General features: G+C 34.9%; 1 protein-coding gene across 2 annotated transcripts; it reads right to left on the reverse strand.

Annotated features, from left to right (window-relative positions):
- Nucleotides 1-1,179: 1,179 nt before the first annotated feature.
- On the reverse strand, nt 1,180-22,127 carry LOC100925227 (zinc finger protein 665). 2 transcript variants are annotated; one of them, XM_023495233.2, is made up of 5 exons: nt 21,719-22,127; nt 14,758-14,841; nt 9,520-9,646; nt 8,848-8,973; nt 1,180-8,176 (listed from the first exon to the last, which is right to left on the reverse strand). In XM_023495233.2, the coding sequence occupies exons 2-5, from the start codon at nt 14,818-14,820 to the stop codon at nt 5,817-5,819; spliced, it is 2,676 nt and encodes an 891-aa protein (XP_023351001.1). In that variant the 5' UTR covers nt 14,821-14,841; nt 21,719-22,127; the 3' UTR covers nt 1,180-5,816. The 2 variants fall into 2 exon arrangements, with proteins under 2 accessions (XP_023351001.1, XP_023351002.1); XM_023495234.2 differs by lacking the exon at nt 21,719-22,127 and adding an exon at nt 21,055-21,697.
- Between the last annotated feature and the right edge of the window lie 2,664 nt (nt 22,128-24,791).

Here is a 24,791-nt window from a genome sequence, read left to right on the forward strand (position 1 = left end):
GTCTTTGAGGCAGAACTTGGCAACCAGCAATAGCTGAAGAGAGTGAGAATAAAGTGACTCTTAGTATGACTGTAGATACAGGTATAAACCTAATGAATAGTAATGCCCTCTAGAAAAGTAATGAAATTAGAAGAATGTGTTTAAAAAGGGGAGACAAATTCTGTTTTGGACATGAATTTAAGATGACCATGGAACATGCAGGTAGAGATATCAAGCAGGAATATAGATATATGATTGGAATTTAGGAGAAAGATGAAACCTGAATATGTAGATCTGAGATACAACTGCATTGAGATAGTTGAATCTGTGAAAACTAACTTCATGAAGAGTTTAGAGAAGAGCAGAGAGATTTGGGCATGAGAACAGGATATGGAAGATGAACTAAGAAGGATTTGTCTACCCATTAAGAAATGAATATCTGTTTTCTCCCAAACCATCCCTTTTTCCAGCCCATTTGGATGAGTAATTCTTAATAATTTTAGCAAATGAGTTCAGGAAAAACAGAACACATTCATACAATAAAAGAAGGGGATATGGCAATGACCTAAGTCTCAGAGATTGACCCTACCACAAGATGAACTGGCCTGGGGTCATTCATTGGGTCTCAATAGCTGGAGGTCAGTAACCTTTGAATAATAGGTTGACTTTGGTTCTTGAGAGGATGGAATCTGCTGGGAGAATGAACACTTTTAGGAAGACCTATAACAGTGAGCCAATAGATCTATTCAGGTCTTTTTAGTTTCTGCCACCAAGTTCTCTGGTATTTTGCCTGCCTATCCCCACATACTGAGAGTTCCCAAAGGGATGGATGGTAGGGTGTGAATTTGCATTCAACAGGCACAGACTTAAAGGGGGACAGTATTAGTTTATTACTGCTCAGTACCTTGAATCAAGCAAGACATAAGGGAAGAGGAAACTTAAAACATAAAAGTAATTTACCATCAACAAACATAGTGATCATTATAACAATAAAGACAACATAAGAAATAAACAAACATACAACATCATCACTCCAAGGAAGCACCAAAACCTGAGGTTCTTAGCTGGGGAATCCTTAGTCAAAGCTATTCAGGGTCCCAAAGTGGGAGAGTCCAGGCAAGGTATCTGTTCCCTCCTAGGTAAGATTCCAAAGTCCCTTTTCCACTCAAGGCTGATAATAATTGAAAGCACTATGCTAAGTATTCTCATTTGATACATGACTCGAGATTGAAGCAGCTTCAAGTGCTCCATCTGGAGGGATCCACCAAGGAAAATATTTGTTCATTCCTTTAGGATGCATTTACTCAGAGAACTGGCCAGGTTTCCAAAGCATTCATAGGTCACAGTAAAGAAAACTTATTAATCAATGGCCTTCCCTTCCTGTGCTTCCTGGCATTCTGTCAGATAACTTCAATCACATTCTCACATTCTCATCAAAAAGTTACACAAAAGATTCCTTACTAGGATTCCTTACACAGGGTCACCCCACCAAAGTCAGTAATAGCAGCCTATGTGGACCAAAAAAAGACTTCATGGAAAATGATTCTAAATCAAAGAATTGTTCATAATTTTCCCAAACTTGGTATGATCTTAGTGATAACACTAAAAATATATGTTATTCCCATCCAGAGTTTACTCTCTGAAATCTCTGGATATGGGTCTTGTGTCTAGGTTTCCATAAATGTAGGTAAAAGGGTTCCCAGGTCACATGAAAACACTCATGATAACAAATGATATTGGTACAAAACAGCTTTTATTTCAGTCAGCAACAAACATTTAAGAGATATTCATTCTGTAACAAGCACAGCACTAAGCACTGGGAATACAAAGAAAGGCAAAGACACATCATTTGCTTTTAAGGAACTCTTCATCTAATGGGGAAAAGAACATGCAAATGACAATATAAATACAAGATTTATACCTTGTGGATGAAAGGTAATCTTAGTGGGAAGGCACTAGCAGTGGGAGGGACTGGGACAGACCTCTAGAAAATACAAAATATGCAATGTAGTCACAAGAGCCCATAAACGACTGTACAAAACAAAGAAACAAAGAAATACCAAAATATTATTTTTAAAATGTTTATTTATTTTTAAAATAATTTACTGTCTCTCCCTCTCACTACAGTCCCCATGAAACAATTTTATTATAGGATGACTACCCAAACAGGTAACAGAACAAGTCACATAATGGAAGCAATATAGAGCCCAAGCTATTTAAACCATTTACCCTTCCTTCCTATTATCAAATAGAAAGCTACAAACATAGGACCTTCTTTTGTTATCAACAATCATAACATAAAGGATGTAGATTTAGCCTTTGTCTTTCAATCCTGCCTCTGGCACATGGTAACTTTACAAAGATAAAACACTTAGCCCTTCCATGTATTGGGCAATTCTCAGGTGAAATTTCATAGATGCCTAGATATACACCTGGAAATAACCTAAAATCTCAATTATAAGCCACTCATTTCTGGGGACCCTTACACTTTTCAGCACCACATGCAAAAACTGATGTCTCTTATAAATGGAAAGTCTTCCCACAATATAAGATTACTGAAAGTATTGTCTAGAAACCACTCCTCAAAAATTTCATTTGACATGTGTCAGTTATGCAGAAACTTGGCCAAGTATGTAGAGTACATCACATTTCAGCAGAGAATACTAATCCTAATAAGACAGAATTACTAATTGTCTATGTGAAGAATTACCAAGTGCAGTCCTCTGCTTAAATTCTAGGTTTAATAGATTTAATAAAACAGCAGCTTAAAAATAAAAATGAAGCCTACTTTAAATCCTATGCACTTAATAATTTTCAATAAACACTCCCTATTTGTTCACAACAATACTAGCAATATCAATCCTAACTCAATAGGGCATTATTTTGGGGAAAAAGTTAGTAGCAAAATAATGCAAGGTATCTTTGCCATTTCTCTTTAGCCATGTGTTTCAATGCTTGAGTTTTAAGTTAGAGCAACAACACTGCAAAGCAATAAATTATATTGAAATAAATGTGATTTCAGCAGGATCAGGAGAATAATACATGTTATAGCAAATTATAAAAATAAATGATGTAAAAGGCTTTAAGAACAACTAAATGAGCAAACATGACATCAGAAACCAAATGATTTAGAATGTTATCCACTTTTTCACAGAGAAGTGGTGAACTGATTATTTAAACATATGTTTTTGGATTTGGTCAATGTTGAGAATTTGTGTTCCTTGACCACATATTTGTTGCAGGTTTGTTTTCTCCAGTAGATTGTGGAGAGGTGGGAGACAAAGATAGATATTTGTTAATTGAAAAAAATTATTTTAAAAATGAAATAAATGTGGTGGATCATAGCATTTATGCTTTTGTTTTTTTTTTTCTTTAAAAATTTAATTGTCCCTCCAGTTCTCCTCTTTTCACTAAACAAATAAAAATAATTTTTAAAGCCCTCAATACATAGATGCACACAGTCTAGGGGGAAAAAAAATTCCCACATTGGCCAAGGAAATAAAATATATGTATTTTTCTACCTTTTAAATTCATCACCTCTCTGTCAAAAAGGAAATCACATTTTATCCATATTCTTTTGGACTCTTGGTTCTTAACTTTCTCAGAGTTGTTTTTCTCTGTAATGTTATTGTGTAAACTGATCTGGTTCTGCCCATTTTATTCTGTTTCAGTTCATAAAACTCTTCCCAGGTTTCCCTGAAACCCTCCATTTCCTCATTTCTTATGATACAATTATTCCATTACATTCACACATCAGTTTACTTAGCCATTCCCTAGTAGATCATTCCCTTAGTCTCAACATTTTGGTTATCCTGAAAAGAGCTGCTAGAAATATTTTTCACACACGCAGAACTTTTCCTTTATCTTAATTTTTTTTGAGGGATAAGCCTAGAAATGATACAACAGAAATTAAAGACCTTCACATTTTAGTAACATTTTAAGCAAAAATCAAAACAACTTTCCAAAATGACTGAACCAATTCATAGCTCCCCTAGTAGTACACAGTACACTCCCCATGTACATATTATCTCTACACATGTGCTATGCTCTAGCCAAATTTGATTATAATCCGTGTTAAAACATTTGTGTTGTCCTGCCCCTATGACTTTGTTCAAATTGCTTCATAAGTTTATAATGCCCTTTCCATTGCCATTTCTACCTGACTATCCTGCCTATCTTACTAGAGGCAAACAGATAATGTAGTTTCCTGGTCCTGAAGGGAAGATCTGCCTCACATCCTAACCAGCTGTGTGGCTGAGTAAGTCATTTCATCTCTGTCTACCTCAGTTTCCTCACCTGTAAAGTAAGGATATCATTTAATTTAGTGTTAATATGGTGATAAATTAGATTTTATATGTGTGTATATGTAAGTAATCCCATAACAGGTACTTAATTTTTGTTCCCTTCAAACTTCTGCTATTCTTTCTAGCTCAGTACAAATGCAAAGTCCTCTGTGCATTTCTTCCCTGATCTTCCCACTAGGCAAAGACCTTTCTCCATTGGATCAATAATCAATGAATGAATCAGTAAATATTTATTAAGCTCTTGCTATATACTAAGCACTGTACTGAGTTCCAAAGATACAAAGAAAATTAAAAAAACAATTTCTGCCTCCAAAGAGTTTACATTTTAATAAAGAATATAGGTATCTATAAAGGTGGCCACAAGATATAGTTAACAAAAGGTAATTTGGGGAGAAAGGCACCAGAAGTTGAATTCCTCAGAAGGAAGCATTTGAACCCAAGATTAAAAGGAGCTTAGGAAGCCAAGAGGGAAAATGTTCCAGGTATGAGAGTGGTCAGTGCAAAAGCAAAGAGAGAAGATGAAAAATTGTGTCTAACAAACAATAAGTAGGTCAAGTTAGGTGAGCCATAGAATGCAATAGGAAAAATAGAATGGGGCCAGGTTGAGAACAAAACACAAATCATTGCAGTAGATGTGCATCCCTCATTCCTTTATCATAGCATCAAGATTTGGAGCTGGGAAAGAATGCACCTTTAGGTGAACCTGTACGTGGGGTCAATAACTCCAAGTTCTAGGTACTCTATAGAAATCTTGAACTCCTCAAACTATAGCTCACAGGCCCCAACCAGTGTGTTTACCTTTCAATTTCAGTCAAGAAGCAAAAGCTATGGAGCAGATTCCTTCAGGAACTCAGAAGGTTCCTCCTTATTAAAGAACAGAGACTGAGTAAAGATTTGTATAATATATGGGGCAACCTTTTTCGAACAAAATTTAAACTAGATATTCTCTGAAATTTTATAATATTATGTAATTTTTTCAAGTCATCATTCCATTATATTAAATGCACAGTTAATCTTTAGTATTAATTCTCTCGGGAACTGAGAATTTTATTCATAAAGAATCTTAGCAGTATTATCAGATTCTAAGGTCTTTAATTGAAGCTCTCCAGAAAAAAACATTTTTTAAAAATTTTCTACAATATATGTACAAAGGTCTGATCCAGCCTGAATGCTTTCTAACATTCATTATATTTAACAGTATGAAGTATATTTTCACTTGACATTTTGCACACATTCATTATCCAGAATGTATTTTCAGTATGAAAACCCTAATGTATAACAATGGCATATATGAAAACTTACATTATTCAGTAAATTCATGCACCTTTGGGAGCATTGCCACATTCTTTTAAGATTTCAATCAAGTTTTCTACACTCATTACACTTAAAATGTTTCTCATGAGCCTTGAGTTGTCTTATGTGTGCAGAAAGCTTTCACACATTCATTTTATTTCTTAAGATTTCTTCCCAATATGGCTTCAATTCATACTGCATTGAGTATTAACCCTAAACCCTCTCCTGCATTCATTATATTTAAACAGGTCTCTCTCCAGAATGAATTGTCTTATGTGTTTCAAATCTAGAATTGGAACAGAAAGCTTTCCCACATTCGTTACATTTATAGGGTTTTTCTCCCGTGTGAACTCTTTGATGTCTTGAGAGCTTTTGATTACTGCTAAAGGCTTTCCAACATGCATTACATTTATAGGGCTTTTCCCCAGTATGGATTCTTTGATGCTGAGTTAGATAGCTATTACTACTAAAGGCTTTCCCACATTTATTACACTTATAGGGCTTCTCTCCAGTATGAGTTCTTTGGTGTCGTGATAAATTTTGATTATTATTGAATGCTTTCCCACACTCATTACATTTGTAAGGTTTCTCCCCAGTATGAATTACCTGATGTTGCATAAGTGATGAACTTTGCCTGAAGGCCTTCCCACATTCATTACAATTATAAGGTTTCTCTCCAGTATGAATTTTCTGATGTTGCATAAGTGATGAACTTTGTCTGAAAGCTTTCCCACATTCCTTACATTTATAGGGTTTCTCTCCAGTATGGATTCTTTGATGTTCAATGAGATAGCTATTACTGTTGAAGGCTTTGCCACATGTATTACATTTATAAGGTTTCTCCCCAGTATGGATTCTTTGATGAAGAGTAAGCTTTTGATGACTGCTAAAGGCTTTTCCACATTCATTACATGTATAGGCCTTCCCTCCAGTATGGATTCTTTGATGTTGAATTAGGTAGCTATTACAGATGAAAGCTTTTCCACATTCATTACATTTATAGGGTTTCTCTCCAGTATGAATTCTTTTATGTTGAATTAGGTAGCTATTACTGCTAAAGAATTTCTCACATTCATTACATTTATAAGGATTCTCTCCAGGATGGATTTTTTGATGCTGAATTAGGTTATTATTACTAATGAAAACTTTGCCACATTCATCACATTTATAAGGCTTCCCTCCAGGATGGATTCTTTGATGTAGAGTTAAGTAGCTATTACTACTGAATGCTTTTCCACATTCATTACACTTATAGGGTTTCCCCCCAATGTGAATTCTTTGATGTCGAGATAGCTGTTGATTACTGATGAAGGCTTTCCCACATTCATTACATTCAAAAGGCTTCTCACCTGTATGAATCTTTTTATGTGTTTCAACATGTCCCATCTGCCTGAAGGTTTTTCCACATTCATTACAGCTATACGGCTTCTCTCCAGTATGGATCCTTTTGTGTTGAGATAATTGTTTATTACTGATGAAAGTTTTCCCACACTCATTACATTTATACAGTTTCTCACCTGTATGAATTCTCTGATGCTGTATTAGATAGCTATTACTGCTGAAGGCTTTCCCACATTCATAACATTTATAGGGCTTCCCTCCAGCATGGATTCTTTGATGCTGAATTAGGTAGCTATTACTCATAAAACCTTTCCCACATTGATTACATTTGAAGGGTTTCACTCCAGTATGAATTTTTTTATGCTGAATTAGGTAGCTATTACTGCTGAATGCCTTTCCACATTCATTACATTTGAAAGGTTTGACTCCAATATGAATTTTTTGATGTTTGCTTAGATAGTGTTTATTGCTGAAAGCTTTTCCACATTCATTACATTCAAATGGTCTTTCTTTAGTATGAGTTAACTTATGTTTAATAAAGTGTGATTCCTGGCAGAAAGCTTTCCCACAATGATTACATTTATAGAGTATACTGCTAGTATGGATTTTTTTATGTTGGTCTAAGTAGTGTTTATTACTGAAGGCTTTCAAACACACATTGCATTCATAATGCTTCTGTCCAGCATAAATCATCTTATGGACTCTTAGGTGTCGTTTCTGCTTAAATGCTTTGCCACCTTCATTACCTAAGTGGGCTTTCTCTCCGCTATGAATTTTCTTATGTAGAAAAAGATTTATCCAGGAGCTAAAGACTTTTTCACATTCTTTGCATTTATGGGGCTTCTCTCCAACATGGATTGTTTGATGTGCAGTTAGGTATTGTTTATTGTGGTCAACTTTTTCATGCTCATTACATTCAAAAATTTTCTCCTCACCACTATCTATACTTGGAGCTTCAGGAACCTGTGAATTGATGCTTAAGTCTTTGCCAACTTCAGCATCTTTAGAGAACTTTCCTTGAAGATATGTCCTATGGTAACACATACATTTTGAGTGATAAATGAAGGGCTTTTTACATTTATTATCATGAGATAGTTTTTCTCTTAAAGAGACTCTATTTTGTTCTGAAAACAGATTAAAACTCTTTCCAAAACTGTCATGTTCATGGACACAATTTTTTTCAGGAATTTTCTGTTGTGTAGTAAGAATTGATCCCAAATTGCATTTCAATCCAAATGTATTGTGTTCAGGGAGAAGATCTAAGGAGAGGGAGGATAAAAAGTGTCAATATTCAATGCTCAATTACAAAAGTAAATTAATTCATTCCAAATTCTAGATTTTATCACATTCATAAAGAAGGATGAACCCTAATCTGGTACAGATAGAAGAACATTCCTAGAAAGGAAGTAAAACTCAGGTAGGTATGAAAATAACAGAAGATTTCAGGAATGCCTTAATTATCAGAAAATAGAAAATGGTTATTTCTAACAATTAGATTTCTTGAACTAAGGAGAATCTCTGGCAAACTTTACTCCATTTTTTAAAAAAGTATTAGTCCCCCAAAAGAAACCTCAATTTAACAAGTACAGATTATACATAATGAAGTTAAAATGTATGAAGAAGTACATGGCAAATATAGAATAGGCAACTATATTTAGCACTCTATTTGATAAAATCTTACAAGATATCTTTCTGGACAAGGAACACCTCTTTTTTTAAGGTGTAGGGAAATATGAAGATAAAAATATCAGGAGAATATAAGATGAAGAAGTAGCTAAATAGGAACAACTACAATCCTTCTCCAGAGACTTGGGTATCGTTTAGGGTCACAATCAGTCTAACATTCCAAAGGTAACTCTCATCTTTACTGAGTACCTGCAGGGAAGTTTATAATCTTATTTAACATTTTGCCTTATTTTTATTCACTCACCCATATAAATGCCTTTTAACACTTCTTCCACTGGTAGCCAAGGTGCTTCTCCTCTTTCCAACTGAGAAATCAGAAGTTGTTTGGAGTCTGGAAGTCCTTGTTCATGAGGAAACTTTTGGAAAGATGCTGAGAACAGAGAGATGTTTAAGAATTCAATCTTAACCTCCCTCTCTCTCTCTCTCTCTAGGAAAACAGAGAAAAGGCCCTTTAAAGGCCCTTTAAAGATGTTTATATTATGGTTCAATCACATCAAATATGGAAGATAATTTATAGTTTCACATTCAAACACAATTAATTTATTTCAGCACATTTCCTACAAAGACTATGGAAATCTTCCATGTCTCCAAAAAACAAATAAAATAGGACCTGAGTGAAAAAGTTTTCATCTTTTCGGAGCACAAAGAAAATAAAATATAGTTTCAGAAGCAGCATAATAAAACCGCTAATTTCCAGTTGTAAAGAACCAAGGCCTTTCCTCTAGAGGGGAAACAGAAACATTTTGCCTTTTTATACCAAAGGATATAGGTTCTACATTACATGTATTCATGGGAACCTTCTAAACAGCAAGTTAGAATTCAACAAATCACTTGAGACATTGCATGACCTTTAGAAAAAGAGAATGCAAAATCATTCTAATGGTCAGACAATTCATGACAGAAAAGCTATCCTTACCAAGGGAGACAAAGTTCTCATAATTTTCAAGCATCACATCCCAGAAAAGGTCCTTCTCAGCAGGATCCAACAAGCTCCATTCCTCTTGGGTGAAATCAACAACCACATCTTGCAACGTCAACAATTTCTAAAATAATCAAAAACAGTCCCATTCATTTAAGGACTATCCTTCATGTAAAACATGAGAAGACATTAAATTGGTTGCAACTAAAATGAATAGTTCCCAAAGAATCAAGATACTGGATTATTCCATGTTTCTTGAGAATTTATTTACCACATTCCCTATGTCATATTAGACTTTGTAAGTTATTAATAATTTTATGTTCAAAGTCAAAACAACAAATCATTCTGCACAATGAGATCCAAAAGATTCATATTACTTTTTTAAAAATTTTTATTCAATTAGCAAGCATTTATTTTCTATCCCTACCTTTCATCATTGAAAAAGAAAAAAGAAAAACAAAATACACTCAAAAATATGAAGTCAAGCAAATAAATTCCAACAATAGGCATGTTTGATGCTGTTATAAGCATGTCCTTGCTTCTAACTTTCATAGGAAATTTCTATTATCTTCGTGGAAGTCAGCTCATCGCAACAGTGGATCTATTAGTTATTAGATTAATACTACAGTATCAGTAAGATTCAAGTAGAAAAGTTCTTATTGCGATCTGAATCTGAATTCATTACATAACTGAAGCAAAAGTTAAATATGTGCTTGAACTTGACATATATATAAGATTCAGATCCTGAAGTATTTCATTTTTTCAGAATGACATGAATATAATTAGAAAAAGGTATAAAAGTTTATGAAACAAAAATGTGAATCTATTAAGTTGTGAGGTTGAAATTGGAAATCCTTTTTTGTTTATTTTAAGGAGCAGAATTTCCATACAGTCAGTTATATTAATGGAGAGTAGTGATTTATAAACTATTTTGTGTTACCTTATCAGGAAATCTAATTTTACTCATGTTTGCTATTTAGCCTGGAATCAGAATCCATGGGTAAAACATGACTTGAAATGTATGCTAACTAACTAAGAGTCACCTTAAAAATATTCCCATTGTTTAAAGGCATTCTGAGAGCATAGTCTATGTTTATGTCCCTTTGAACATGGTTAATAACATATTTTACTGTAGACAATGTTTTACATAAATTATTCTCAGCATACAATTTGGAATTACTATATTTACACATCCCATCCCAAGTCTTTGTTACTTGTTATTAAACATCTTAAAGCAAAACCATTTGTGTAATATTGAACCTAGGAATAAAAAAGCATCTACTTACCATGAACACTAGTTACATCAAGATAAGTTGAAATTTTTCAAGATCAATCTTACTGCTTCCAAAATGAGATTATAGTCAATACTTATCAAGGAAATGCGATCCTTGAGAGCTGAATTTACCCAAAGCTATAATTATTGGAATTTGCTACTTAAGACCTACTGGGACTAAAAGTGATATTATTCTGAGTCTGATTCCAGATATAATCATCAAGAAATGCTACTGAGTCAATGATCCATAGTGCCAACAACCCTAGAAGGTTGATGTCCACAAACCACAGATGGAGTTCTCATGGGAAAGGCTGGAAACAACCCCTGGCTAGGGCTAAGGTAGGATTTTCCTGACTCAGTTTCCCTAGTATGCATTTCCTCTTGAATGGAAAATATCCCACCAAGTTGACTTTAAGTTTTTCTCAATGCAATTGGCTATCTATATAACTTTCACCTGAAACTGATATGAAGTTAGAGAAGCATCATTTACTGTGTAACTATGTCCCTGATTCTTCTCTTAGAGCGAATTTCTATAATCATGTTAAATAATGAGTAAAAATGCAATTAAATAGGTTTTGGGTTTTTTTATTGAGGCAATTGGGGTTAAATGACTTGTTCAGAGTCACACAGCTAGTAAGCATTAAGTGTCTGAGGACAGATTTGAATTCAGGTTTCCTGATTCCAGGACTGGTACTCTTTCCACTGTCCTATCTAGCTGCCCTACATTTTTTTTTTTAGATTAATGTTGGACGATATCTGAGTTACTGTAGTGAGGGGTAGATATAATGTTTGAGCTATTTGTCTAAGAATAGTTTTTAAGAAATTGTTTTAGTCCTTTCTATATTCTGAACAACTAAATAAGTTACTTGCTTATTATTAATTATAATGTTAAATAAGGTCTTTAATTTATCATAATAGCACAGGGACAGTTAGGCAAATGATGTCAAGACTTGTAAAGTCTGTATATAATTCTGTTGTTTGTGAGGCAAATATTATAACTGACTCAATTTTGTGTTGATTAAAAGAATAGCAGCCCAATTAGTTATCTCATATGAAAAATGACTTGTGGTTTATCTCATAACTTACAGAGAGATCCACTTTTACTAAGGGTTATTCATTTGAAGATGGAGAAAAATTGAAAGTGTTTAATTATAAACAACTTACTAAATGTGCACTGTTTTGAAACTGATTATGGAAGCCATTTCTATATCCTATCCTGGAATCTTTGTTGCAATTGAAGTTAATCTGACATTTTAAATGAATTTAATTTTATATGAGAATTCAACTTCTTACAAAAAAATGTTCTGTTATTAGTTCCTTAGTAAAATCTCATCCTCCTAATGGAGGAATGAATAATGCCATTTATAAAAATATGGTTCCACCTTTTGGATTGTATTTGAGTATCCTAGATATATCAACATGACAACTGACTAACCTAAAAATATAAATTCCAGTCTAAAGAGTTTCAAATTTAATTTTCTAATAACAGAGACATTTCACTATTTGACCTGATTATTGATAAAGTAAATTTAAAACTGTATTAAGACCAATTCTGAAGGAGATTTTTTTTTAGCAAGAAAGGAAGATCTCTACAAGTAATCCAAACCAGAGAAGTCAGTCAGTTAGAAACTGCTCTGAGATCACACTGAAACCAAAGAGCAGCATCAGATTTTTTCCAGAGAACTAATGGATTGAGAACTAATAGATTATGAAATGCAACTTCTATGAAATGAGCATTATTTTCTTATTTTTTTTTTATTTTTGCCTTTGCACTTCTTACATAACTCAATTATTATTGTCAAAGTAGCAATTGATCTTTCCTTTTTTCCCTCACATCATTTCTCTTCATAAACTCCACACAGTTAGAAACCCTTAATGAAGTGCTTGTCCTATTGAGAGGCTGTCTCTCAACAGAATCAAATGTGGGAATAACCTAATGATATGGGAAGATCCAGTGTTCCCTGTCCTTTTCTAAAGTACTTATTTCAAGGTTCATTCTCCAAAGAATCAAACTGGTGAGAGTAGACAAGACTAATATTCTCCTAATCACCCAACTGTACAAAAATTTTAATCTAAGGTGAAACTCCAGCCCATTGTATTCTACTCTGGCTTGGGTGGAAGATATAGATCCTTTGTCTAAAATTCCCAGTGGCTAGGGGTTATTTGTAAGTAAATGAAATGACCAAAATCACGTCCTCTAGCCCCTTCTTAGAATAGGTGTACAGCTCATTATAATATTCATTCTCTTTCATTAATTGTTAATAAATCAGAGTTGGTTGCCACCCACTCTTCTAAGGGCTTATAAAATGTGAGTTCATTGCTATGATTCTTTGGTCCAAATGACCATCCCTCTTATTAATAATTTGCTAACATTTTAAACAAAATGATTAATTACCCAGAAAGTTAAATGTCATACATGACTATGAACTTATATAGGATCAAGTATTTCCCCAGTGCTTTCAGTACTGTGTTGTCTTTATGTAGCTCTTCTTTTTTTATCTTGAATGTTTTTTTTAAAGTCTGACAACACTTTAATACTATCATCACAAAAAACTTAACAGTATAGAAGATTTGAAAGTTATGTTTCCAGATCTGAGAGTTAAAGATTTGATTTCATGTGAAAAATACACAAAGACACACACACATAAAGGGATGGATGGGGCTATTAAGTAATTTTATTAGTGCCTTCTTATTACTTTGAGTAAAAAAACAAGCCCAAAATAAACCTTGTGATGCTCCTGGTTCCTTCTACATTATATATTTCTTTTCTAATCCCTCAGAGCCCTTTACTTGTTTGCTTCTTTTTAAATTTCTTTAAGACTCACTTTGTAATGTGTCTATACAGGTATTGGGTATGCAATAGTAGATTCACTCCTAAATATTGTATGCATTTTGTATGATTTTGAAAATTTGAAATTTTATTATTATCACTTGAATTTTAGAATGATTATGTTAAACAGGTATTGACTTCTGTGGGTGAGTTTATTTCGTAACAATTTTGTAAAGTGATTTTCCTGAAATGCAGGTGGATCATGTCACTCCCACACCATCCCCTACTTAATAAACTCTGGTGGTTCCCTTTCATCTCCATGAAAAGATACAAATTGTTCTCTTTGGCCTTCAAAGCCCTCACTGCTCCACAAACACTCCATCTCTCAGTTTGGGGCATTTTCTCTGGTTGTCCCCAAGACTAGAATGCTTTTTCTCCTCGTTCCAAGTACTGACCTTTCTGACTTGTTTTAAGTCCCCACTAAAATTTCACCTCCTACAGAAAAAATATTGATTCTAGAGCTTTCCCTCTTTTAATTATTTTCTATTTATCCTATACAGAGGTTGCTTGTAAATACTTATTTGCTTGCTGTCATCCCCACTCTTCTCTCACAATATATTGTGAGCTCCTTAAGGCCACAGACTTCATCTTTTGCCTCTTTTTTGTGCATTTTAGCATAATGCCTGGCCCATAATAAGTACTTAATGTTTGTTGATTGTTTGAATATGACACATTACTTCTCTGTATGTTGGATAACTCACATATCATATTTGCATCACACAATTCTTAAGATAAATTCCAACCTTAAATATGATTCCAGAGGATTAATGATAAAGAATGCTACCCACCTTCTGAGAGAGAGGTGAAGGACTAAATATATATAGAATAAAACACAAACTGTTGAAACTGATCAACACAGTTGTTTTGCTTGACTACATGTTTGAGGAGACAGAAGGTAAATGTGGGAGGGAGAGAAAATAGTTTTTTATTGGTTGAAACAAATAAAGTAAATTATTTTTTAAAAGGCAAGAAATCTAGGAATCCTACATCAAGGGAGTCAAAGTCTTCTAAAAAGAATAATTGATGTTTAGGTCCCTAAGTAAGGTTTGTTGGAAGGAGTTAAAGTGAATGAAATGTGTCTACACTTTTAGAAATGAAACTACTTTTCAGGAGAAAGAACAAAATAACTTACATGGGACAAGGCTGTTAGGCCCTCAGAAGCCATGTTCTTCATCACCTTGATTTTCTTTTTCATCAAAGTCTTGAGAAGCCAAAACTGGGGAAGGAGAAATATGTTAAGCAGAAGATCATTTTTATCTTGCATTTCTTAAACCCACAAAGACAGAATTATAAGAATGTAGCCTGGGCATCAATTCCATGGTCCTCAACAGAAACAGAAACCTATCCAAGAACTAACCTTTACTTAAATCAAAGGCAAGAGGCATAGAATTAGTGTGTGAGACCTAGATTCTAAGCCTAACCACTTCTAGAAAGTTCCAAGGGATAGGAAAGAGAATTAATTGACATGAGTTAAATTCACAGAAATTCTTTCTACATTCTGCTTTGATACCGATATGCAAACTGTGTGGAACAGAAGAACTTATGGGAATATGTGAATTCTTTTTCTGTATTTTATTTTCATTATTTCTGTGTTTCCCCTATGACCTGCATAATATGTGCAGGCCCATATTTACTTAAGCCTTGGCCAGCTATATCTGAAGCCTGAAGGCCTGATTTTCTATTTCTCCAAAATCACAGAAACCTTCCATTCCAATCTCTCTGGATAGCAACAACCAATTAGATGCCTCCCCCTTCCCTTTCTCAGTCCTCTCTTACTTATGATGTAATCTCTTGTATAAAAGCTATGTATCTTTACTACTTCTTCAGCCCTCCTACCACAAGCTTTCTCTTTCCTTTATCTGGTGATAGAATGGCTCATCCTCCAGAGGCATAATAAACGACCTTTCTGCTTTCTATTTTGAGTAATCTCTTGAGTAGTCATTTTGGGTAAGGGTCTTCTACATCCCATACAAAACCAAGCTCTCTATGACTCAAAGGATATGCATGAAATTAATTTGCTGAAATCTTTGGTGAAAACTTTGCGACTTGAATGCATTATTGATGGAGTAACAAACTGACTCGAACATCCTGAAGAATAATTGAGAACTATGTCCAAAAGGCTATTCAGTGACCCACAATATTACTACTAAATCTATATCCTAAACATATAGAAGAAGGAAAAAGGGTTCTATCTATATAAAAATATTATAACCGCTCTATCTCTGATAACAAAGAATTGTAAACTGAAGCAATGCCCATCAATTGAGGGGAAAAGTTGTGGTAAATAATTATGACAGAATAGCATCATGCTATAAGAAACAAGAAGCAGGCTAATTTCAAGAAAACCAGAAAGTCACATATAAACTAAGGAATAGTGGAGTGAGCAGAACTAGGATAACATTGTATACAGTAATAGCAATATTGTAACTATGATCAACCTTGAAAGACATAGCTCTTCTGATCAAGACAATATCCAAGACAATTCCAAGGAAACCATGATTTTAAAAAATGCCATTTAACTCCAGAGAGAGAATTGATGACTTCTAACTGCAGACTGAAGCATACTTTTTTCCCTTTCTTTTCTTTTTTTTTCTATGTGTTGTTTTCTTTTGCAACATACTAATATGGAAATGTTTTGCATGACTTTCCATGTTTAAGTGACATCACACTACTTGTCTTCTCAAGGAATAAGGGATGAGAGGGAGAAAATTTGAAACCCACAATTTTTAAAGTGAATGTTAAGAATGAAAAATAATTGGAAACTAATGAAATATATGAAAATATATTTATATCAAAAAAGAAAATATTGTGACAGGACAGGAAAATGAATAACAAAAATGGCTAATAGGGAATACACACACACACACACACACACACACACACACACACACAACAAACACACACTTTTCAACTTCTTTTTATGTGATGTCTTCTTCCATTAGAGTGAAAGTTCCTTGAGCTGTCCTTTTTTTTTCTTCTTGTAATATCCTCAAAGCATAGCACAGTGCCTAGATCACAGTAGGAGCTTATAATGCTTAATGAATGCTTATTGAATGACTGAAGTATGAAGACAAGAGGAAGATATCAAGCTACTTTTCAAAAGTTCAAATCACAAAGCTGAAAGATTTTCAAATTGGGAATGCTGAGAAACTTACTGCCCGTGATCTATGAACAGCTGTGGTTTATGACTGATAAAATTCTGGTTTTTTTTTTTAAATATACAAAGAACTGACACAAATGTACATACTATCAAAAAAAAAAAAATGTGCCATAACAGATAAATGGTCTAAAGAGATCAACAAGCTGTTTTCAAAAGAATTACAAACCTCAAATGGCCACCTAAAACATGATCTAAATTGTTTTAAAAAGAAACAAAAACACACCACATAAACCAGAAATGATAACAAAACATGTAAAATTATAATATTAGATAGTATTTGCATATCATTTTAAGGTCTGCAAATTCTTCAACATATATTATTTCATTTAATTTTCCCACCAACCTGGGCTTATTTAGTATTAGAAGAACTGCAGAAAGGTTACTGATAGAGAAGCTATGAAGTAGCCTAACTATTGTGAATATCAGTTTGGAATTATTTAACAAAAATAACTCAACTGTTCAAATTCTGTGACTCAACAATTGCATCACTCAAAAGAAATTCCAGCATGCAACCTAGGAATTCAAAGAGAGACAAAGGTCCAATATATAAAAAATATGACACACAAGACAAATTGAAAGTGATCTATCAAAGTCTAGATAAGATATTACAAGAATATCATTAAGGAAAACTTCCCTGAAGTTCATTACAAAAGATCCACCAATCATTACCTAAAAGAGATCCCAAGTTGAAAACTCCCAGGAATATAATAAATCAAATCCAGTCCTCCCAGACCAAAAAGAAAATGCTGCAAGCAGCCAAAAACAAACAAACAAAACAAATCAAGCATCATGGAGCCACAATCAGGATAACACAAGATTTAGTTGCTTCTGCATCAAAAGATCAGTTGGCTTGGACTACGAAATTCCAGTGGATAAAAGAGATACGATTATTGTCAATAATCACCTACCCAATAAAACAGAATATAATCCTTCAGGGGGAAAATAGATATTCAATTAAATAGAGAATTTTCAAGTATTTCTGATGAAAGTAGAGCTGAAGAGAAAATTTGCTTATCAAATACAAGATACAAAAGAAGCATAAAAAAATAAATAGGAAAGAGAAACTATTTGGAATTCTATTAAGGTTAAACTGTTTATAGTCCTACATGGGAAAAATGACATTTATAACTCCTAAAACCTTTTTCATTCTTAGGGAAAGTAGGAGTATATATACATAGACGCAAAGGACAGGCATGAGTTGAATGTGGTATGATTATTTAAAAAAATAAAATTAAGAGATGAGAAAGTGCAACGTACTGGGAAAAAAGGTAGAATGGGATAAGTTATCTGACATAAAAGAGACCTAAAACAGATTTTACAGTGGAGGGGGAAATGGAGGAAGTAGGGAGGGGAGCACATGAAGGTCAAGAATATCAAAGAAATTAATGGAAAAATGTAAAGGAAGGTTTAGCAGTAACAGATCTTAAACTATACTTTATGGCAATAATTATCAAAAGTATCTGGTACTGGTTAAGAAATAGAAAGAAATGGAACAGAGCAGGCATGAAATACACAATAGCAAATGACTGAAAGTATGTAAAATTATAAGCTTTTAGGATAAGAATTCAGTATTTGGTAAAAAAAAAAAAAAATGTTGGGAAAGCAGGAGAGCATTCTTGCAGAACTTGGGCACAGACCAATATTTGACACCATTTACCAAGATATAGTCAAAGGAAGATGTTATAAGTTAAAAGAACATGGAACAAATTACCTGTCAAACTTATGAATAGGTGAATAATTTATGAATGAGATAGAGAGCATTGTTAATTGAAAAATGGATAATTTCAATTACATTAAAAAGATTTTGTACAAATAAAACCAATGGAGTCAATATTAGAAAGAAAATAGAAAATTGGGAGAAAAAATTTATAGGCAATTTCTTAAAGATCCCATACCTCAAATATAGAGAGAATTTTTGTCAAATTTGTAAAAATACAAACCATTCCCCATTTGATAAATGATCAAAGAATACGAAGGTAGTTTTTAGATGAAGAAATCATAACTATAATAAACAGAAAAAATACTCTTTATCACTATTGGTTTTGCAAATTAAATCAACTTTAAGATAGCATCTTACATCTATTAGATTGGCTAACATGATAGAAAGGGAAAATGACAAATGATGGAGGAGATGTGCAAAAAGTGGCGCATTCACTGTGGAGAACTGTGAACTAATCCAATCATTTTGGAGACCAAATTATGGAAATTATGCCCAGAGTCATTAAATTTCCTAAACCCTTTGATCCAGTAATACCACCATTAGGTTTATTTCCTAAAATGATTAGAGGAAATGAAAAATAATGTTTATGTTCTAAAATATTTATAGCAGCTTTCTTTGTGGTGGCAAAAAACTGGAAACTGAGATGTCTGATAATTAGGGAATGGCTGAACAAGTTGTAATATGTGATTGTGATAGAATACTAGTTTGTTATAAGAAATAATGAGCAGGTTGGTTTTAGAAAAAAAGAGTAAGATCTGCATGAAAAAACAAAGAATGAAATGTGCATTACCAAGAGAACATTGTGCACAGTAAGTAATAGACTAAGAACAATTTTGAACTAAGTCATTTTGAGTATTATTTGAGTATTATAAATACTCAAATCAATTACAAAGGATTTATGATGGAAGATATCCACATCCAAAGAACTGACAGATAAATAGATGTGAGGTTTTACACAAACGTATACATATATATGTATACATACATTTACACACATATTTGTCTAAGGGTAGTCTTCAGAGAGGGAAGGGAGGGAAAAAAATAAGTGCATATCAGAGAACAAAAGAAAACTTACAAGAAAACAGAAAATAAAGGTAACTGAAAATGAAGAACAATATTAATTACATTGTTTTTCAAAAAAATAAACATTTGTCAAATGGAAATTCATGGTTTTATATTGAATCTTTTAAAGTTGTCATATATACATAAAAGTGTTTTCTTTTTGTATTTAAGTTCAAAATGATATTTTAAAATTTTTTAAAAGTATAAGATCTGCTTCCCTTCTAATTTTAAATGGCATGAGCAATATTTAAATTTTGAATTTACCATGGAATATAGTATATTATGTTGGTTCCAGTGTATGTCTTCTTTCCAATTATCCCAGTTCTTGTCAAATAATTAAGTTCTCCCCCAAGTCATTTTTGTCTTTAGATCTGTTAATGAGCTCATGTACTGAATTATTTTTTCTAGTAACATATTCCCAGAAAAAGCATTAAATTTACTTTTGTTATTAAATGGAATGTCTTTAAATTTGCCTGATAAATAGATTTGCAATTTGAGATTTATGCTAATAAAAACAAAAAAATCTTTACATTTTCCAAAGCTCTTACTTATTATGTTTGATGATACATATGTAATATAGGATATGCAAGCCATAGAGTAGTAACTGCTCATTAATTACCTATCCTCCTTCCAGTATTAGATAAATTAGATAAATTCCAGTATTAGATAAATTTTAATCATTTTAAGGTCAAGCTCTTTAACAATTGTTTCTAATGCAGTTTGGTTTTTATTAGATTGGTGATAGAATAAACAGTATCTAAAAATACTTCAAATGATTAATTTGTCCTAATTCAGATAATGATTGTCAACTAATAATTGCGGACGCCCTCCCCGGAAGGTTCCAAGGACAGACTTCAGGGTTCAGGGGGGCTACCACCCCGGATTGGAAAACGGGTCCAGCTTCGACGGGAAACAACTTCCAATTAGAAAACAAAAACTATTGGTTTCCGATGTATTTTTGTTTGATAGATTTCTAAACCGTGATTCTGGAAAAGTCCTCAGGCTTCCCAAGTGATCCAGGACACCAAACCGGGTTGGGCTCCCTTCCCCCGCCCCTGCAAGGTCGCACGCGACCTCCTGGGAAGATGCCGGGGAAGTCAGAGTCGGACGAGGAGCGGCCGCTGCGGGGCATTCACTGGCCATTCCTGGGGCATCGCCTTCCTCTTCCCTTCCCTCCCCGGTGGGGCCCAGAGAGCCCCCGCCCTACCCTACACAGCCCGGGCCCCCTGGTTGGTTCCGCAGGGCCCGTCCCCCACCTCACCCCCTCCCGGTGCGAGCCCCGCCCCTTCTCCCTCCACCCAGCCCCTCCCCCCACTTTCGCAGCCCTGGCGGGGGAACGAGGAGGGGCGTCGTGGGTCTCCGTCCGGATGGACCAGAACTTTGGGGAGGGGGAGGAGCGAGAAGGGGAGGAGGAAGAGAAGACGGGCAAGCGGACACGCGCGCTTGCACACCCACGGTCATGTTCACACTCACTCACAATCACTCACCCGCTAAGACAGGCAAGAATCCCTACTATCCTGGAACTGCGCCTGCGCCTAGTCAGGAAAGAACTCTGATTCCCAGAATCCATCGGGAAAAGGCGCATCCGATCTTTCGCGGGGTGAATTCTGGGAAACCGGAGTCTCGCCCCAGGCCTTCTGGGAACTGTATTCCAACGGCTGTTGCCCCGCGCGCCCCTCCTCCTCCCTTCCCCCCAGCCCTCTTCTGGAAGTTACATTCAACCGAAAAGCGTTTATTCAGAGCTCACTTTGTACCAGGAAACAAAGAGGGGGGGAAAAAATACAGTCCCTGTCAGGTAGAAACACGCCTATAAAAGCGGTCACGCAACACGTATCACTAAGCCAAACGCACTGAACAATTCGATTCCTATCCGTGATTTCGGAGTAACCGGGATGCTGCCCACCTCCGGGGACCGGGGATGTCGGTGGCGTAAAACGAGACCCCCTGTGGCGCTGGGGCCAATCAGGATCTGTTTTGCTCACCCACGAGTGCCCGTTACTAGGGTTTTTCTTTCCCCTCTCCCCCACGGCAGGGGAGTGAGCACTGTCCCGGGGGGAGGAGGAAGGAGGGCAGGAGGAGGGGGCTACCAGCGCTAAGGGACACGGGAAGCTGCTCTGAGAGGGACAGCATGAAGGCTGCCCCTTGGCTCACCTCGGAAAGTCATCCACGCCCGGGTCTGTCCCGCAGGACAGCTTTGCGCTCCACCTCTGCTGCTCCGGGCTGCCAAGAGTGATACTGACCAGATCTGGAGGGTTCCAATTATCTAGTTTTCACTTAGGTACTTCCTTGGTTCTTGTCCTTCCTTCTGGAAGAGGACCAAAAAAGACATCCCAGTCCGGTTACAGCGCGTCCTCTGGGGTTGATCAGAGGAGAACGCGCTGTCACAGGTCAGACACAAATAGCCCATGTGAACTTTGGGGGCAGATTCTCTAACTCCGCAAATCTCCTGTCTCTTCTAAGTGAATTCAGTTCTGCTTCATTCATAGAGCGGACGCAGCACCTTCTCTGATGAAGGCTCGCCGGGCGGGTGGTCGCCCATGTCATACAATCCATCCTAAAAGTTCTTAAGAGGGACCTTGAGAGTGTTCATGTATCACTTTTTTTTGGCCATCCTAGGAACACTTGCCATGTGTGAGTTCTCCAGAAAATAATATTTTTGGTAAATGTACATTTGGCATTCTAACAATGTGGCCAGCCCGATGGAGTTATGCTCTCTGTCTTAGAGTTGGAATATTTAGTTTAAGAAAGGACCTCAGTGTCTGCTATCTTATCTGACAGGGGACCTTCAGAATCTTTCTACGATCATTTAAATGGAAGTGATTCAGTTTCCTGATATGGTGTCGATATACTGTCCAGATTTCAAGGCAATCAATAATGAATTCAGCAAAAGGGCTGGGTAGACCTCAGTTTGGTGGTCAGTCTAATTCCTCTCCTCTCCCATAGTTTTCTTTGAAGCCTCCCCAACACTGAGCTAGCTCTGGCAGTACATGTATCAGTTTCATTATCAATGTGGGCATCTCTGGAAAGCATATTGCCAAGGTAAGAGAATTTATCCACAGCATTCAAAACATCGCCATTTGCTCTAAGTGATGGTTCCATATATGGATGGTGTAGCGATTGAGGAACTGTGTTTTCTTGGTATTAATTATTAGCCCAAACTTAGCACAAGCAGCAGGGAACAGACCGTTCTTTGTTGCATCTCTGCTTCAGAGGTTTCATTGAATACACAATCATCTGCAAACAAAAAATCATGCACCAACACTCCCTCTACTAGTTTTAGCTTGTAGCCTTTTCAGACTGAAGAATTTACAGTCAGTGAGGTAGCTGACTGTGATGTCATGTTTATCCTCATTGAAGGCATTTGACAACATGGCTGAAAACAAATTTTGGGAGCAAGCATACAGCCTTGTTTCAAAGTTTCCTCTTCCAATCCTTTAGATTGTCTGAAGCCTGGTAATAAAACTGAAGCTTAAATACTTGGGCTACATACTGAAAACACACGACTCATTGGGAAAAAAACTCTGATTTTGGGAAAGATTAAAGGCAAAAGAAGGAGATAGTGAAGGACAAGAGGAATAGATAGTTTCATGGAAGCAACACATGCTTTTCTTGGACAGACTTTGGGAGATAAAATGTAGCGTACGTTTAATATTCGAAAAACTATAAACATCATCGACTATATTGATAACAAGAACAATCAAAATAGCATTGTCAACTGAGAAAAAAATTTTGATAAAATACAAGCATTTCTGTTAACAAAAAAAACAAAAACAAAACAAAAGAGTACGTAAGAATAAATGAGCCTTCCCTTAATGTGGTAAATAGTATATATTTAAAACCAAGAGGCAGCATTATATAGGATAGGAATAAAGTAGAATCCTTTCCAATCAGTCATCAGTGAAACAAGGATATCTACTATCACCATTATTATTTAATCAGTGCTAAAAACACTAGCCACTGTAATAAGATAATAAAAAAGTGACTAAATATAGACAAAGAAGAAACAAAAATATCACTTTTTACAGATGATTTGACTAGGTACCTAGAAAGCCCTCCACAACTAAAATTTCAATGAAACAATTTCAGCAAAGTAGAAAGATATAAAATAAAACCACATAAATCATTACATTGTTGGATGTTACCCACAAAATCCAGCAGAAAAAGAGACATTCCATTTTTTAAAAAACTGAAAAAATGTACAAAGTATTTGGGAGCATACTTACCGAAATAGGACCAGGAACTATATAAATGCAACTCTATGGAAATGGAACTTTATGCCAAGAAAGACAGACCCAAATGATTGTGTAAATATTAACTGAACATAGTTCAAGCTAATATATCAAAATTGATATTAACTAAATTAATTTCATATTCAGTTTTGTACCAAACAAATTACTAAAGGATTATTATGTGAAATAGAAAATAATAACATTTATTTAAAGGTACAATTGATCAAGAATCTCAATGAAAATAACAAATAAAAAGTGGAAAGAGAGAGATCATAGCAGTATAAGATCTAAAACTAAACTACAAAGCAGTAGTCATCTAAATAATTTGGTCCTGGTTTAAAAATATAGTATTCTTTTGTGGTGGCAAAGAATTGGAAATTGAAGGGATGCCTGTCAGCTGGGGAATGGCTGATCAAGTCGTGGTTTATAATTATCATTTAATACTTATTGTACTATAAGAAATGATGAACAGGATGGTTTCGGAAAAACCTGGAAAGATTTATATGAACTGATATAAAGTAAAGTGAACAGAGCCAGGAAATCATTGGACATATAACTGCAATATTGTATAATGATCAACCGAATGACTTAGCTATTCTCAGTAATACAGTGATCAAGATAACTGCAAAGGACTTATGATGAAAAATGCTGTCCACCTCTGGAGAAAGAATTGATAGAGTCTGAAAATAGATTGAAACATGCTTTTTAAAACTTTCTTTTCCTTTTCTTTTTTTGTTTATGTTTTCTTTTGCAACATGGCTAATATGGAAACATATTTTTCATCACTATATATGTATAATCTAAATCAAAGTGCTTGCCTTGGGGAGAAGGCAAAGGAGGGAATTTGAAACTCAAAAACTATATAAAAAAAAAAGAATGTTAAGAATTATTTTTTCATGTAAGAAAAATAAGAATATTAAAAAAAACAAATAAAAATAGTTCAATCAGTGGGTAAGTTTAAGGTACATTACAAACAAAAGGAAATGAACTTAGAT

The sequence above is a fragment of the Sarcophilus harrisii genome, chromosome 2 (genome assembly GCF_902635505.1).
Source record: "Sarcophilus harrisii chromosome 2, mSarHar1.11, whole genome shotgun sequence".
NCBI classification, from domain to species: domain Eukaryota; kingdom Metazoa; phylum Chordata; class Mammalia; order Dasyuromorphia; family Dasyuridae; genus Sarcophilus; species Sarcophilus harrisii.

Coding starts and splice junctions, on each gene's coding strand:
- LOC100925227 (XM_023495233.2), bottom strand. CDS start 14,820: ATGAAAAAGAAAATCAAGGTGATGAAGAACATGGCTTCTGAGGGCCTA. Junction 9,647..14,757: donor GCCTAACAGCCTTGTCCCAT/GTAAGTTATTTT, acceptor TGATTATTTTAG/AAATTGTTGACGTTGCAAGA. Junction 8,974..9,519: donor TGAGAACTTTGTCTCCCTTG/GTAAGGATAGCT, acceptor CTCTGTTCTCAG/CATCTTTCCAAAAGTTTCCT.